The sequence below is a fragment of the Trachemys scripta genome, chromosome 9, assembly GCF_013100865.1.
Source record: "Trachemys scripta elegans isolate TJP31775 chromosome 9, CAS_Tse_1.0, whole genome shotgun sequence".
Lineage (NCBI taxonomy): Eukaryota > Metazoa > Chordata > Testudines > Emydidae > Trachemys > Trachemys scripta.
Genome location: NC_048306.1, coordinates 98,519,631 through 98,537,197, shown reverse-complemented (window position 1 = coordinate 98,537,197; position 17,567 = coordinate 98,519,631). Strand labels below are relative to the sequence as shown.

Below are 17,567 nucleotides of genomic sequence, written 5' to 3'. Positions count from 1 at the left end.
AATTTCCAGTAAAATGTATGCCCCTTATTTTATATAAGGGAACTAGGACAGAAGATCTCCTGTTATCTCAATCCCTAGGGGTCTCATAGGATCTGAGACATTTTATTTTCTCCAAAAAAAAATTTAGGAAATGAAAAGTCCAGGTGCAGTAACCACCCCGTCCATCTAACCATCATGTTCCCTCTTGAAGGATCAGAAAAATAAACAATATCACGCACATGAAAATAAAACTGAAATTAATACAAAGAGATAAAATATCACTCTCTAGTGACCATTTTTATCCAGTTTTCTCAAGGCTTCAACTAGGCCTTTGGTTTTATGCCCGCATGTAACTGCAGGTCTGATTTTTGTAGTGAAAATAATCGTGGGGGCATTTTTCAGCCCACAGATCTCTATCTGGTTTGCAGGCCTCATCAAGTGGAGATTAAATGCTATAAAATGCACCTGCATTTATTTGTAGGCACAAAATGGAGGCTGTTTCTGAAAATCCGGTCCTATTTGTTAGATATTCTGATTTGTTGAGCTATTTGAAGGGTAAGAGTAGCTAGAGAAAGTGGGAGAGAGAAATGAAGGAAGAGAGAACGAAAAGTAGAAGACACTTTCATGTGCTAAGGCCAAATTGTGCTGTGCCAGCACTAGCAAACTTCATAGCCATAAATCACCACCCTGAGAGGAGTTGGATGACAGTGATGACAATGAATGAGTCTTATCTACCCTTCAGCTTCAGTTCCACCATTACTAGCTTCAGTGGAACTCTTCTGGGGTGATTTATGGTTATGAAATGTGCTAGTATAGACAAAGCCGTGCCGTAGGCAAGGAACACGTCACGTAGGGTGTAGAATTGGTGTCCTTTTGTAGACAGGAAAAATAACTTTTTGGTGGCCCAATCACAAGGTCTTTTCTCTCTCTGCTGATTTTTCTGACGTACACATCTGGATTGAGGTCACCCACACCTTTTATACCTACCACCAGACAGCAGATGTTAAGCATTTTGCTTGTCACTGAGCTGGGCTTAATTCAAACCAGTGACATCGCTTGTATATATGCCTTTGTGACTCTTATTCAGCAATACAAGGTGCTCCCCCCATCTATTCCAAGACCTCATTAGCTCAGCAGGTTATCTCCATTTTCCAAGCCCCTGCTCCGCTTTTATTTTTGGTTTTTTTTTTTTTTTAAATTTTGAAAAACGTCTTTGTTGAAGCCAGGCCCAAGCTCCCATTGATTTCAGTGGTGCCTGGCTTGCGCCCATTGTGAAAATGTAGATAAGTCTTGTGTTCCTCCAGGGTTGAGACTTGACTGAACTATTTTTTTTTCCTTTGCAAGAGAGTTTGGAAATATGACAATATGATGATGTTGCTAGTGTCTGACTCGCTAACCCAAAAAAAATCCGGAAAAGGACCTAAGTACATTAAGACAGTGGTTCTCAAACTTGGGCCGCCGCTTGTTCAGGGAAAGCCCCGGCGGGCCAGGCCAGTTTGTTTACCTGCCGCGTCCGCAGGTTCGGCCGATTGCAGCTCCCACTGGCCGCGGTTTGCCACTCCAGGCCAACGGGAGCTGCAGGAAGGGTTGCCAGCACATCCCTCGACCCGCACCGCTTCCTGCAGCCCCTATTGGCCTGGAGCGGTGAACTGCGGCCAGTGGGAGCCTCGATCGGCCAAACCTGCGGACGCGGCAGGTAAACAAACCGGCCCGGCCTGCCAGGGGCTTTCCCTGAACAAGCGGCGGCTCAAGTTTGAGAACCACTGTATTAAAAGATACCTCAGGGGTGAAATTAATCTCATTGACTTAGTGTGACTACTTGTGTGGGTATAGGAAGTCCAGGACTTGGCCTCACGTGTTCAAATTCAAGGAACAGAAGTAAAACCTCTGGAGGAAAAATACAAACTAGCTCTCTTAAAAACTGTGGTGGATGTAGTCTCATAAGCTATTGATATAGGCCTATATTGGATCTGCATCATTATTTTCAAAGGGGTTTATTATTTTTCATTTGTCACATTTCTAAATTTTCTCTTTCACAGCAAGTTCGGAACTAACCTTAAATCATTTTAAGGGGGGAAATGTCTGAACGATAAAAGTGTAACTCTGTCAACCTAAATTCTCTGTTTCCTCTTGTGAAGGGACTCGCTGTCTCCAGGTGGCTTTAAATAAATCACTTGCTCTGGAAATTTCCATTATGAATCCTACATGTCTGAGGCCTTGTCTACACTACGAGAGTAGTTCGATTTTACTTAAATCGAATATTTGGAATCGATATTGCAAAGTCGAACGTGTGTGTCCACACTAAGGACAGTAATTCGACTTTGTGAGTCCACACTAACGGGGAAAGCGTCGACATTGGAAGCGGTGCACTGAGGGCAGCTATCCCACAGTTCCTGGAGTCCCCGCCGCCCATTAGAATTCTGGGTGGAGCCGCAAATGCCTTCTGGGTAAAAAAAAAAAAGGGGCCAGGGTGCTTTTGGGTAACTGTCGTCATCCGTCCATCACTCCCGCCCTCCCTCCCTCCCTGAAAGCGCCGGCGGGAAATCATTTCGCGCACTTTTCCAGTCATTGACAGCGCGGACGCCACAGCACTGTGAGCATGGAGCCCGCTGCAACCATCGCTGCAGTTGTGGCCGCTCTCAACGCCTCGCAGCTTATCATACAGGTTGCCCTGAGGCAGATGCAGAAAAGTCAGGCGAGGAGGCTACGTCAACGCGGTGATGGCCTGAAGTCTGAGAGTAGCACAGACCTCTCAGAAAGCAGGGGACCCAGCGCCGAGGACATCACGGTGGCAATGGGTCATGTTGATGCTGTGAAACGGCGATTCTGGGCACGGGAAACAAGCACTGAGTGGTGGGACCGCATAGTGCTGCAGGTCTGGGATGAATCACAGTGGCTGCGAAACTTCCGCATGCGGAAGGGAACTTTCCTTGAACTTTGTGAGTTGCTGTCCCCTGCCCTGAAGCGCAATGACACCCGGATGCGAGCAGCCCTGACTGTCCAGAAGCGAGTGGCCATAGCCCTCTGGAAGCTTGCAACGCCTGACAGCTACCGGTCAGTCGCGAGCCAGTTTGGGGTGGGCAAATCTACCGTGGGGGTTGTTGTGATGCAAGTAGCCAAGGCAATCGTTGATGTACTGCTGCCAAAGGTAGTGACCCTGGGAAACTTGGAGGCGATCATAGATGGCTTCGCAGCGATGGGATTCCCAAACTGCGGTGGGGCCATAGATGGAACTCACATCCCTATCCTGGCACCGGACCACCAGGCCAGCCAGTACATTAACAGAAAGGGCTACTTTTCCATGGTGCTGCAAGCACTGGTGGACCACAGGGGACGTTTTACCAACATCAATGTCGGATGGCCGGGCAAGGTTCATGACGCTCGTGTTTTCAGGAACTCTGGTCTGTTTAGACGGCTGCAGCAAGGTATTTACTTCCCGGACCACAAAATAACTGTTGGGGATGTGGAGATGCCTATAGTGATCCTCGGGGACCCAGCCTACCCGCTAATGCCCTGGCTCATGAAGCCCTATACAGGTGCCCTGGACACTGAAAAAGAACTCTTCAACTACCGGCTGAGCAAGTGCAGAATGGTGGTGGAGTGTGCTTTTGGACGTCTCAAGGGGAGATGGAGAAGCTTGCTGACTCGCTGTGATCTCAGCGAAACCAATATCCCCATTGTTATAGCAGCTTGCTGTGTGCTCCACAATCTCTGTGAGAGCAAGGGGGAGACCTTTATGGCGGGGTGGGAGGTTGAGGAAATTAGCCTGGCTGCTGATTACTCACAGCCAGACAGCCGGGCGATTAGAAGAGACCAGCGGGAAGCGCTGTGCATCCGGGAGGCTTTGAAAGCAAAGTTCCTGAGTGAGCAGGGTAACCTGTGACTTTCTAATTTTGTGTACAGAGAAGCCTTCACCCCACTTCCAACACACGTTTCAAAATAAAAATAGTTCTACTTTGTTAAAGCACACCGTTTTCTTTAATACTGTTTTCGCGGGAATTTTTTAAAACTGGGACGCAGACTGTGGTGCGGAGCGGGTGTAGTGTAGTCGCGCGAATGCAGCTTCTAAACTCAAGGACTGACAGGCTCCGCTGCGGTGGGATGGTTCTTTCAACGGAGCCTGTCACCCCTCCTGATACGGACTGTGTGTATGGGGGGTCTATGTGAGTTTGTGGCAGGGGGGGGACGGTTACAGATCCCCTGCTGTGTGGCTCTGTGATCCTGCCTAAGGACCGCCGCTTAAGATCTCTAACTGCCCTCCCCTGACACAAAGTCACAGAGCAACCCACCCCCCACCACATAACATGAAAAGAACCTCCCAGACTAACCAGGGTAAGTAGTCACTGCATCACTGCACTATGTATGTGCCCTGCTGCTGTGCCTGCCCCCGACTATGTACCCTGCCAAAGGTGACTGTCCTGTCCAATTACCAACCCCCTTTCCCCCCCCCTCCAAAAGAACATGATGGAAACAGTAGTTAACAGAAACATATTTTTTATTATCAACTACACATGGGACTGGGAAGTGAAACTTGGACGGGGGCTTGTGTCAGGCGGGAAGGAAAGAACTTGTCAAACTTTGGGGAATGAGAGCCTTCTGCTGCTCGAGCTCTCTGCAGGGGTGGAGTGAGAGTTAGCAGGGACTCTGCCGCCTCTCCTTCTGTGCACTTTGGGTGAAGGGAGTATGGGACTTGGTGGCGGGGGAGGGCGGTTAGAGATGGACTGCAGCGGGGCTCTGTCCTCCTGCCTCCGTTCCTGCAGAACATCCACAAGGCGCCGGAGCGTGTCCGTTTGCTCCCTCAGTAGTCCAAGCAGGGTTTGAGTCGCCTGCTGGTCTTCCTGACGCCACCTCTCCTCCCGATCCATGTTGGCTTGGTGCATTTGGGACAAGTTCTCCCGCCACTGGGTCTGCTGTGCTGCCTGGGCTCGGGAGCAGGCTATAAGCTCCGAGAACATGTCCTCCCGTGTCCTCTTCTTCTTATGCCTAATCCTCCCTAGCCTCTGGGAGTGTGATGACAGGCTAGGTTGTGAGACAGTCGCAGATGGGGCTGTGGGAATGGGAAAAAGGGAGTGAATTCCTCAGAAAGATAAATGTAGTTGTGAACAAAAAACATAGTCTTTCTCTGTGAACAGGACCATGCACAACACCTATCACATGCGCACTCAGCACAAGGTCGAATTCTCGGCCTTCGCATTCAGTGTCTGGGGTTTTGCAGAGCACTTTTGAGAACCCTGTCAGGACAACGGAATTGCTCTTGCACGCAGACATGGTAAGCCGTAGATTCGTGGCAGCTTAAAACTTTAATATTAGCAATGGCCTCATTTCACATTGAAATCAATGTCGGTCCCTGCTGCCAGCAATCCGGCAAGCAGGAAGTCTGCTCCTGTCCCACACCCTCGCGGCTGTCCCCGGGAACGATCCCTTTCGGCTGACCCTCTCCCGCCTCCACCGCGTGGCTGCAAACCAGCGGTTACAGTTCTGTAAAGGAACGGTAAAGCAGTCCCAACACTAACATTCCCCTACCTCATTCAAAGCAGGTCATCATGAGCGACATCACCCTCATGAGGATCTCTGAGAGCGACAGACAGAGAATGCTCCGGGAAAGCCTTCAAAGACCAGGGCCGTATGCCGCCATGCTGTGCCAAGCAATGATTCCGGAGTACTTGCTAGTCTCGTGGCGCGGCAACGTGTCCTACTACGGAGGACCCAATAAGGCCGCTCTCCCCAAGAACCTAATGCAGCGGATTTCAAATTACCTGCAGGAGAGCTTCCTTGAGATGTCCCAGGAGGATTTCTGCTCCATCCCCGGACATATAGACCGCATCTTACTGTAGCTGCAGTAGCAGGGACTAAACAGTAGAGCGGCTTGGGCAGGACAATCATGCAAAACCGGACATTGCTAGATTTTTTTCAAATAGTTGCACTGCCCATGACTGAACCGTTAAGTTAATCAAACTAATCATGAGAAACCCACTTTTTAAATTGTTAATAATCATGTTCTGTTACAAATAAATGTTTAGATGTTTACAACACTTACTGGATGATCCTTCACCAGATTCTGTGTCCGGGGTAACGGCTGGGGAGGGTTGGTAGGGGATCTCTGTAAGGGTGATGAAGAGATCCTGGCTGTCGGGGAAATCAGCGTTGTGAGCGCTGTCGACTGCCTCGTCCTCCTCATCTCCTTCCTCATCTTCCCCGTCCGCTAACATGTCCGAGGATCCGGCCGTGGACACTATCCCATCCTCAGAGTCCACAGTCAGTGGTGGGGTAGTGGTGGCGGCCGCACCGAGGATGGAATGCAGTGCCTCGTAGAAACGGGATGTCTGGGGATGGGATCCGGAGCGTCCGTTTGCCTCTTTGGTCTTCTGGTAGCCTTGCCTCAGCTCCTTGATTTTCACGCGGCACTGCGTTACATCCCGGCTGTATCCTCTCTCTGCCATGTCTTTAGAGATCTTCTCATAGATCTTTGCATTCCGTCTTTTGGATCGCAGCTCGGAAAGCACGGACTCATCGCCCCACACAGCGATGAGATCCAAGACTTCCCGATCAGTCCATGCTGGGGCCCTCTTTCTATTCTGAGATTGCACTGCCATCAGTGCTGGAGAGCTCTGCATCGTTGCCAGTGCTGCTGAGCTCGCCACGATGTCCAGACAGGAAATGAGATTCAAACTGGCCAGACAGGAAAAGGAATTCAAATTCAAATTTTCCCGGGGCTTTTCCTGTGTGGCAGTTCAGAACATCCGAGCTCTTACTGCTGTCCAGAGCGTCAACAGAGTGGTGCACTGTGGGATAGCTCCTGGAGCTATTAGCGTCGATTTCCATCCACACCTAGCCTAATTCGACATGGCCATGTCGAATTTAGCGCTACTCCCCTCGTCGGGGAGGAGTACAGAAGTCGAATTAAAGAGACCTCTATGTCGAACTAAATACCTTCGCGGTGTGGACGGGTGCAGGGTTAATTCGATGTAACGGCGCTAACTTCGACATAAACGCCTAGTGTAGACCAGGCCTGAGAAACATCTATTTTGACTTGTGCGGTGAGGGCTGTTTCTTGCTGAAGTGAAAATTAAGTGTTTGTACTTGTTTGGAGTGCCTCACTTGTGATTATATGTTGTTGTACCATACAAATAGCTCTTGTTGCCTAGCTGTGAGAATGGGCTCACTTGAGAGCCTGCTGAGACACACTTTTCTTCAGTCCTGTGTTGTGATGCTAGCTATGTTGCACCAAAAAAATGTCTTTGTATCTTAAGGAAGTAGTAGCAACTACTGTACACTGTGATTGGGGGTGTGTGTGTGTGTCTCTTTTTCTCACTCACAGTAAAAAGGAGTGCTTTTTACACACAGCCTATGGGAAAATAAACTTTTCTTGGTAGGCCCATTGGTACAAAAAAGTGTTGTTATAGTGGTGTAGAGGCCTGGTATAATGGATATTCTTAATAGTCTGTGGATCTCTGATTCCAGTTGGCTAGAAAGCTCAACTCCTTGTGTGATGATTTTTGGATTTGTACCTGCCCAGGTTTGAATGGCTGTCCGAGAAGCATTTCCTTCTGCAAGTTCCATTAGGTAACAGCAGAGACTCACTAACTGAATACTTGCTACTTTTGGCTAGCCTTTCTCCCCTGGTAGTTGGCACCAAACTGGGGCAAACTTTCTCTTAAAACTTTAACTCACATTTGCCCAGGGAGATGGGAAACCCATATTACAATGTATACGTTTTTTTAAAAGAGCTATCATCATTTCTACAGCCCCGTAGCTATGCTTGATAATTACAACCACAAAGTTAAGCTAAGGGCATAATTCTAGAAGGTTCTGAGTGCCTCAATTTCAGTTGAGTCCTTTGGTGGTTGGGGGCACTCAGAACTCTGGATATTCAAGCCATTAGACCTAGCATAGTATAGGATAACAAAGAAAGCCAGGAGATAAAGGAAGGACCAAGGGGAGACGTGAAATATCCTGAGATATTATGTTTTAGCTGTGTACAATCTTACATTTTTCATTTTTGTCCTTTAGATCTAGTCATTTTCCAATCTTTAAACTATAACTGACAATTTGAGGGACTAACAGAGCAGGAGTGATTCTGTGTTAATTTCATCTACTTGCATACTTACCCCTCATCTAGTCTTGCCTGATCCTACTCATGTTCCTCACAGCCTTCTCTAGAATTAACTCTCCTAACTAATGTAACACCTCATTGTTCACTCTTTTCCAGATCATTGATACTATTTTATTGAATTATTTCCTCTCCACATTAGATAAACTTGCGCAAGTGAAACTACAGCTATGTCATCAAACTGGTGCGAACCCCTAATGTAGATGTGATGCAATAATGTAAAGAAGAGCTTCCCTAGGGGTGACCAACTGCTAAGTCTCCCGGAAGTTCCCTCTGATAAATGACACAGAAAAAGTTATGACTTCAGCAATAATGACTTCACAAAGTGGAAAAATTGACATCTAATCACAAGATTTGGAGTCTTTTCTACAGAGAGAAGTATCAATGGCTCTTTACAGACAAGACAAGACAGTCTCTACCCCAAAGAGTATTTTAGAGAAAGTTACTGCAGGGAATGAAGCTGGATTGGGCACAGCTTGGATTAGGTTTTTCCAGGCATGGGAATGGAATGATAAAAAAGGTTTGGAGTTTCTTGAGAGAGGAGCTGATGAGCAGAATTAGAATCTGCCTGCCAAACATAACCAAACGGTGTAACATCCTGTTGCATTCTCTCTCTCCCTTCCCCATAGTCTGTTTTCTCTTCAGTTGCATGCTCTTTGGGATAAAGACTGTCTTGCCTTGTCTGGAAAGAGCCACTGATACTTCTCTCTGTAGAAAAGACTCCAAATCTTGTGATTAGATGTCAATTTTTCCACTTTGTGAAGTCATTATTGCTGAAGTCATTATAACTTTTTCTGTGTCATTTATCATGGCAGTATCAGCGTGCCAAGATATTCACTGTATGGAAATAGTTCCATATTGTATGATTTATTAAGGTCCAATAGTTGGGGGAAAAGTCATAAATATTTGGAACTTTCTGAAAAGTATGCAGGGAGAATTAAGAAGTTGTTAAAGTATATTTGGCATTGTTCTTTAATTTTTCAAGAGTCTCATTTTTCTCTAAATTGTAAAATCCTTAAATATTTAGTCTTAACAAAAAAAAATGCTTGCGTAACTTCAGTGGTGGTTCAAACACTTCCATTTTTAGTTCTTACCACACATATTTATTTATTTAATGGAGATATCCCATCTCCTAGAACTGGAAGGGACCTTGAAAGGTCATCAAGTCCAGCCCCCTGCCTTCACTAGCAGGACCAAGTACTGATTTTTGCCCCAGATCCCCAAGTGGCCCCCTCAAGGATTGAACTCACAACCCTGGCTTTAGCAGGCCAATGCTCAAACCACATATGATGTGATGGTTTGCTTTCAGCAGCCTTAGGTACGTATTGCTTACTTTCTGTGTATATTAACGGTTTATTAATTAAGTGTTGCTGAAATGTACAGAGGAAGTAAAGTCAATCTCTGTCCTGAAGAGTACACCGTGTACAAAACAGACACAGAAGACGGGAGGCACTGAAATGCTGTTAGCCTGGAAAATAAGTATGATATAAGAACCTGAGCATACTAGACACTGGGAGACCCCAGCAGAGGAACTAAGTTTGTTTTAATGTAGTGTCTATTATCTTACTGCTTATACACTTGCTGCAAGAAGGAGTTTATAGGAGGAATGTGATGAGAAAAGGGTGCATACACCAAAGAATATCCCAGTGAGATCCTTCTAGACAAAGTCCACTAAGCTGCATTCTGCAGTAGTTAGGACTGTAAGTGATCTTCAGGGGAAGCCCCAAATAAAATGCCTTCAACTATACCAGCATACATGTTACAAAAAATTTGGTCAGAGGGGCCAGGGAAGGAAACTTCTGATAACTTTGGAGATCAGGGGAAGCCATTCATGACTATCACTGAAACGTGACCATCCATGTTCAGCTGATCAAGATGTCTTTGTACTCAGACCACCCTGTGTTCTGACTGGTTGAATCCTCTGCAAGGGCTGTATTACAACCTTACCATATATCAATTTTCTGCGTTTACGATATGAAGTTTTGCATTGTGGATTTAGGAAAAGCTCCCTTCCCACTCTCGTCCCTGGGAGTGGTGAGGAATACCACATTTTTTTGCTCCTCTGAATAATGTTTTTGGTCACATTCAATGTCCTGCTTAGTTGCTAATTGATTTATCTGTTTCCAGGAGACTAGCATCTCTAGGAACTAATGAGATAATAGTTCAAATGGACCAGGCCCTTTGGATGATAAAGTTAAAGAGCCTGTTCTGTGCTCTCTCTGTTCTGGCCCCATGTTTCAGTAAAGATTCAAAATCCTTAGCTGCATGAACTGTTAGTTCCTCTGAAAACCTCTAAAGAAAAACAAACTGGTGAGTAAAACTAAATAAAATATCAGCCATTTTGTTCTGTTGAGAATCTTTTTTTGCTGTCCTCTTAGACTCTCTCTTAAATCTTTTTTTTTAAAAGGTTTTGTTTATTGCTCGTAACATGAGCCAGTTTGAGACGTGGAGACTGAAGTCTTTTATCCACAGAATAGATACCAAAGCAGTAAAATCTTTCCTGACCGTGTCTTCTGGAAATTTGTCTCCACCCTACCCTAGTGGGGTCAGCTGCTGGACTGGGCCCATTCAGTCTCTGGCCTTTCTAGTAAGATAGTCAACAAAGAGGCTCCAGTTGTGTTGGTGTGTTTTGGCATATGGACACTGGTTCACCAAGATCTGAGCTTCATTTTCCACATAGGAGCCATTGAGCAGCCATTAGATGGTAATAAGCCCAAGCCATAGATTCATCACTGGTGTTCTAGAGCTGGAAGGTTCTGTATTGCAGTACTTATTCTTTGAGTCCACTTGGCAGGTGACACAGGAACAATTTTCAACTATCTGCCATGACCCAAATAAGATTTCAGTGATTTCCTTTTTACTAATGGTGTAAAGCAGCATAAGGAAATTAACTCTTGTAGGAGAAATGCTAAACCCTGGATTTAGGCCTAGAGAGGTAAAGAGCTTACCAGTTCACTTTAAAATACTTGAGTAATTTTTTTCCTACAGGGATTTGGTAGGGATAGAGACCAAAGTCTGTGGGAAAGTTTGTGATGTGCAGTGCTTAATTTGTGCCAGGGCTTGCCAGGCTTGGCGGTTCATAGCCCTGGCACCATAGCTTGCCACGTCAGCTATGAAAGTAAAAGAAATTGCTTGAGCCCCAGCATATCTTTCATTACAAATTACGCAAAGGAGGTGTGGCTACATATGAAAACATAAGTTGCTGGCATTGAACGCTGTCTTGTGTTCGGCTCATGGGGGAAACTTCGTAAGAAAACTGTATCAGATGTTGACAAAGAGATGCTAGCATGGCCAGATTCTGTATTGATGAAGTGAAAAGCTTTGGACTGCAGAAGAAATGTGTTATGCTGCACTGAAGTCTTGGTTTGCATTTAACGGATGTGTCCTTGAGTAAGCATGCATTTAAGAGGGCTCCATGGTTTTACTTGATAAGGTATGTATTAATTCAGGAGATTTGTTCCAATAGTGGGCAAGGATGTGGCTTCCTTTGGGATGTTTATTCTTTTAACTGGTTTGTTAAAGCAACATCTTCCAGTGACCATTTTTTTTAAATGGTCAGGCTATACAAGACAAAACTTTAATTTGTTTAAAAAAAGGTTTCTGTCATTTGCTTGTGCAAAAGCCATGTTCATATTTGTTAGAAACAAAAAGAAGGAATCCAGATATTTCAATTTAAGCATAAATATGTAATGTCTTTCTAAAATATATGTTCTAGTTTAATCACACATTACAGGGCTCAGTGCAGGAATTACTGGGTGAAATTCAGTGTATGGCCTGTGTTGTGCTGGAGATCAGATCATAATGGTCCCTTCTGGCCTTAAAATCTATCAAGTATATCTGTTTTCAGATTTTTCCCCTCTAAAAGCTGTAGTGCAAAATTGAATCCTCATTGAGATTTCTACCCACTGAATCTGAAGATCTTATCCTGGTGTGTCATGTTTACTTCCATGTATAAGATTTAGACTTGATACAAGTCTGGTTGTTACTCGTTAGTAGGGTTGCCATATTTAAACAGTGAAAAAAGAGGACACTCCACAGGGCCCCGGCCCCGCCCCAACTCCGCACCCTCCCCTGAGCATCCCGCATTCCCCCTCCTCCCTCCCGCCTGCTGCTGTGCTGGGGAAGTTGCTTCGGCCCCCGTTGCCGTGGAGTGCGGTGGGAACCGGGAAAGTTGGAGCCAGGGGAGGAGGCGGCTGCGCGCTCAGATGCCGCCGCCGCCTCCGTGCCCTGGCAGATCGAGAGAGTTGTTAGTTTTGGCTTTGCTGCAGCCACTCGCACTCGGGGTCCCCTTGCCATGCCTCCCTATTTTCCCGGACATGTTCGGCTTTTTGGAAATTCCTCCCAGACGGGGATTTGAGGACCAAAAAGCCGGACATGTCCGGGAAAATCCGGACGTATGGTAACCCTACTTGTTAGTCTTTTAGATTTTCCTCTGATCACTTTGCAAAATGGCGTTGTGTTTTGTAAATGGCACTAAACATGGCCACCATTCTGTCCCAAATCAAAATGAGCCTGAGTCTTTGTGATAATCCTTAGAACAGTGGTCCCCAAACTTTTTAACTTGCGGTCCCCCTTGCCCCTGTCCGCACCCCCACCCCACCCCCTGGAGCCGGGGCTGGCAGCAGGCCCGTGGCTCCGGGAGGGGAGGGACGCAGACAGGGATCAAGGGGCCGAGGCTGGGGCCAGAGTTGGGGGTGGTGGCGGGAGTAGAGCCTCAGCCGGGGGCCTCGGCCTGCAACCAGGGCCAGGAGCAGAGTTGAGTAGCAGTTCTTCCCCACTCCTTGTGGGGGCTGGCCTGGGCCCCAGCCGTGCCCCCAGAACATCCATCCATGCTCCCCTAGAGGGGTGCGCCCCACAGTTTGGGGACTTCTGCCTTAGACTGTTGTAAGCCTGTTACCCACAGAGAGACTGACAAGTGTTATTCATTAAGCACTGATGTTAAAATCTGTCCTCCAACATCACAGTGCTCTTCTTTTGTCAAAGTAGTTTTATAGAACCTTGTTTCGTAGTTTAGCTCATCCTCCTGTCTCCAGGCTTCCACCTTTTAGCTCTTCAGAGGGTGGGAAAACGTGATAGAGACTCTACTGTGGAGCAAACTGGGTTATTGAAAAGAAATGAATGAGGAGTACTTGTGGCACCTTAGAGACTAAGAAATTTATTTGGGCATAAGCTTTCGTGGGCTAAAACCCACTTCATCGGATGCATACAGTAGGAAGATATATATACACAGAGAACATGAAACAATGGGTGTTGCCATACCAACTATAACAGACTCATCAATTAAGGTGGACTATTATCAGCAGGAGAAAAAAACTTTTGTAGTGATAATCAGGATGGCTCATTTCCAACAGTTGACAAGAAGGTGTGAGTAACAGTAGGAGGGGGGGAATTAGCATGGGGAAATAGTTTTTACTTTGTGTAATGACCCATCCACTCCCAGTCTTTATTCAAGCCTAATTTAATGGTGTCCAGTTTGCAAATTAATTCCGATTCTGCAGTTTCTCGTTGGAGTCTGTTTTTGAAGTTTTTTTTTGTTGGAGTATTGCGACTTTTAGGTCTGCAATTGAATGACCAGGAAGGTTGAAGTGTTCTCCGACTGGTTTTTGAATGTTATAATTCTTGACGTCTGATTTGTGTCCATTTATTCTTTTGCATAGAGACTGTCCGGTTTGGCCAAAGTACATGGCAGAGGGGCATTGCTGGCACATGATGGCATATATCACATTGGTAGATGTGCAGTTGAACGAGCCTCTGATGGTGTGGTTGATACCTAATCACATCAGCAGAGTAGATATGCATGCAAATAATTCACAATTTGATTCTGTGAGGAAGCTGGTCTGTATTGAGAGCTCCAGTTACTAAGAGAGAATGCTTTCCCCCTGCATGTCTAGTAATGAGACTCAGTTTATCCAAAGAGTAAATATTTGTATCAGTTTAATTGCTAATATTTTTTCCTTACTCAGACAGGTACATTTAACTTTGCACATTTCAAGTATCTGGAAAATATCATCAGACTTCATTACTGTTTCACATTTTGTTTTCCAAAAGTGGGTCAACATACGACCACCCATGATAGCATTTGACTACTTTAATAATGGGCTATAGATAAAAGCATTCCAAACAATTGTCAGAAATCATCTTAATTGTTGTAGAGCTGTCTGAGAGTTCTATAATAAATTGGTTTAAAGTAATCCCAAATTTTTAGTAGCAGGCTATCCTAGAACATCTAGCTCTGAGGCATTTGTCATTAAACTCAGGTTCAGAAAACTAGGTTTCACAGCATGATTAATGCATGTGGCTATTGATGCTAGCAAAATGTACAATCAAATCTTTGCCCAAAGATGTTTTTCTATCCTTTGGCTTGCAGTCTGCCTGTTGAACTTTTGTTGACGTAAAGCAAACACAAAGGTGTTAAGAACGTTAGTTCACCAGCCTAAATGTTCTGCGCAGCTGAATGCTTAGGCTCATTTATTAAAGGATTTGTCATGCCCTGTCTCCACAACAGGTCGTTTTTTAAAGACACTGTCAGTGTTTGAGCTGTTATTTGAGCTAGAAGATAAGTCATTTTGTGTGGGGTTTTTTTATAATTTATATAGTCCTCACACCTACTGCTAGCTTGCAAGGAAGGATCCAGCGCTGTTCCCTTAACTGACCCTGAGCTCTTCCTCCTTCTATTTACATTCTTAGTCAAGGTTGCATCTTGGAGACGGCGAGCTCCCAGCCTGGCTTGACAGAAACAAACTTGAGTTGTTCTCCTTTTGTTGGCTTTTCTTCTCAACTGTTTTCATTGCTTTTCCAAAAGAGCTGGACTGGATCATCTCTGTGCTGTCTATAGGTTTCGGCGAGGGAATCTTGGAAGCAGAACGGGATATTGCTGGAAGGGGAAGTGATCTATGTGGCTATGTAGAGGGGGCGTGCACTTGCTCAGAATTTATGGCTTTCCCTCTGAATTATGAGAGCCAACCATCTTCTCCCCATACAACCACTTGCTGCCATTCCTGTTGGATGGTTGAGAGGCCTGTCAAGATGAGCTGCTTCAGCAGCATTAAAAGCAGAAATGGCAGGCAACAGCAGATGTTAGTTGGCAGTGGGAGGCAACCGAGGGGGTGGATAAGGGAGTTTCGATGAAGATAGCAATGAGGGCTATTGGGAGAATTTGTACGGGGAAGGTTAGCCGCACAAAATAGCGGAGTCGAAGCTGTTTGGGTGTCTGTAGACAGTGGATTTGGGACCTGGTCGTGTAGTTATTTTAACTATGGTCAGTGAAGTCAGTCCTATACAGAACAGAGGAAGACACGGTCGCCACTCCCAGATGTTAGGTATACATTAAAATAAAAAAACAAATGTTGAATTGTAAATTGTCCTTTTGTTCTGGCGGCTCATCTGGCTCTTTGTTGACCTGGATGTCTTGATGGAATGCTGACCTTTTAATTACTCTAGATGTCACGTATTACTTGTGTGCAAACATTAATCCTTGCAAATCCCCCGTGAGGTAATTTTCTATCCCCATTTTTCCAGAGAGGAAGCTGTTGCAGAAAAATGAAGTGAGTAGCTGAAGGTGACACACTGAGTCAAAACCAAAAACTAGAACCCAGGAGTTGCTGGCTCACCTCCTGGTCAAATTATTAGATACTGCTGCCTCTTAATATAAACTGGGTTAAGTTGTGTGGTGTTAAATCTGGGTTTAAAATTACAGGCATCCATACAAAGAACAGTCGAGAATGGAAGATATCGTGAGATGTGCCTAGATAGTACAGTGATGGGCACTATAGAAATATCTAGACACCTGCAATGACTGAACTATGACCCGAAGTTTCCCTTCCCTCTCTTTCAGAAACGTGTATGTTCTAACTGCTCTCAGTATATTGCCATTATCAGTAGCCTTGTCAAGCAGGCTATATTTAAAAGATTAACCTTGACAAATGTGAGTGCAGTTTGTAGTGCTCATGAGTTCTGAACTTTGGTTGTGAAGAGAATGCTGTCTCCTTTTGAATGGAGAGAGTTCACTTCGGTAGGCTCACTTTGAAGAACTTCTGCTTTTCTACGCCTGAACTGTTAAAACAGGCAGTTCACAGTACTTTGAAGAGTTGTATATGTCTCTCAGATTAATTGAATAATAAAATAGGATCTGTAAATACAGGAGAGAAATTAATATCCCCACAACTGAGTGGCTTACATGCTGCTTCTCAGGTATTAAATGTTCACAGTCCTTTCATTGCCACAGGCTCTATTGACAGGCCTAGCCGACTGCTGGCATATTTGAAATGGGCTGGGTCTGTACCATTTTTAGTCTATAGGTGTCAACTGACTGAGACAAAGTACTGAATGGATTATGGATTCTGCACTTCTCTCGCCTAGAAGCAATCTTGGGCTGCTATTGCCACTGGTGTGTGGGTTTGAGGGACAAAGAGGACTTCTGTCTAATCCCAGCACTCTAATCATTTTAAAGAAACACTATCAGTTATCTATAAACCTTTACCGATGGGACTTGTGTGTGTCATCTGCTGTGCACAATAGAGCACTTTACAGAGGAAGTTCACAGGGCATGCCTGTCCTTATCTAGCACCGTCGTATAGCTTAATCAGAAAGGCAGCGTGTGCAAATTATGTGGAAGGAGGATTTATTTTTTCAGTATAGTCAAGTAAAACCCCTACGTTCTCAAACGATATAATATGAGCTATTCTTTTTGTCCTTCCCTAGGACTCCTGAACAGTGTCCCAGTGTAGTTTCTTTGCTGTCAGAAAGCTACAACCCACATGTGCGTTATGGAGCTGCCATGGCTCTGGGCATCTGCTGTGCTGGCACAGGAAATAAGGTAAGGACAAAAAGCCAATGATAGCTACGCCAAGGCTCTTTCTGCTATCTTTCCTTCGACAGATACGTTCATGAAAAGTATCGCAGAAATAGAGTGTTATTTCGCACACGTGGTCTTCCAGCCAGTTGGAGTGTGTCAGCATTTCCTCAGATTCTGTGCTTTATTGCATTGAATGAAGCAATCTCTTTTTTTCTGGTTGTAGGAAGAGCAAGTAGATGAGCAGAACAAAATACATTTGTTCACAATTTCCACCCTCTTAGAGTTTGTCTATAGTAAAGGGTTTTTTAACTCTAGTCCATTGCCAATTAACTTGTTGGGTTGCATGTTTGTACATGTCTGGATATGTCACAATCATTTGTTCCAAGACACAAACATTTGTGGTTTACCCCAGAGTTTGACCTTTTTTGGCTTCCATTTTTTATTTTTTTAGCACTGAGGGGGGAAAAACAAAATCATGTGTATTATCCTGACACTTTTCCATAAAAAGAACAGGAGTACTTGTGGCACCTTAGAGACTAACAAATTTATTAGAGCATAAGCTTTCGTGGACTACAGCCCACTTCTTCGGATGCATATAGAATCTATGCATCCGAAGAAGTGGGCTGTAGTCCACGAAAGCTTATGCTCTAATAAATTTGTTAGTCTCTAAGGTGCCACAAGTAC

The 17,567-nt window shown here is 45.1% G+C and overlaps 1 protein-coding gene across 1 annotated transcript in view; it reads left to right on the top strand.

The window, feature by feature from the left end:
• Nucleotides 1-17,567, top strand: part of PSMD1 (proteasome 26S subunit, non-ATPase 1) — a 124,768-nt gene that overhangs the window by 64,348 nt on the left and 42,853 nt on the right. The window contains exon 17 of the mRNA XM_034780945.1: nt 16,790-16,904. Within this exon, the coding sequence (XP_034636836.1) occupies nt 16,790-16,904 (115 nt within the window). The remainder of the gene's footprint in view (nt 1-16,789; nt 16,905-17,567) is intronic.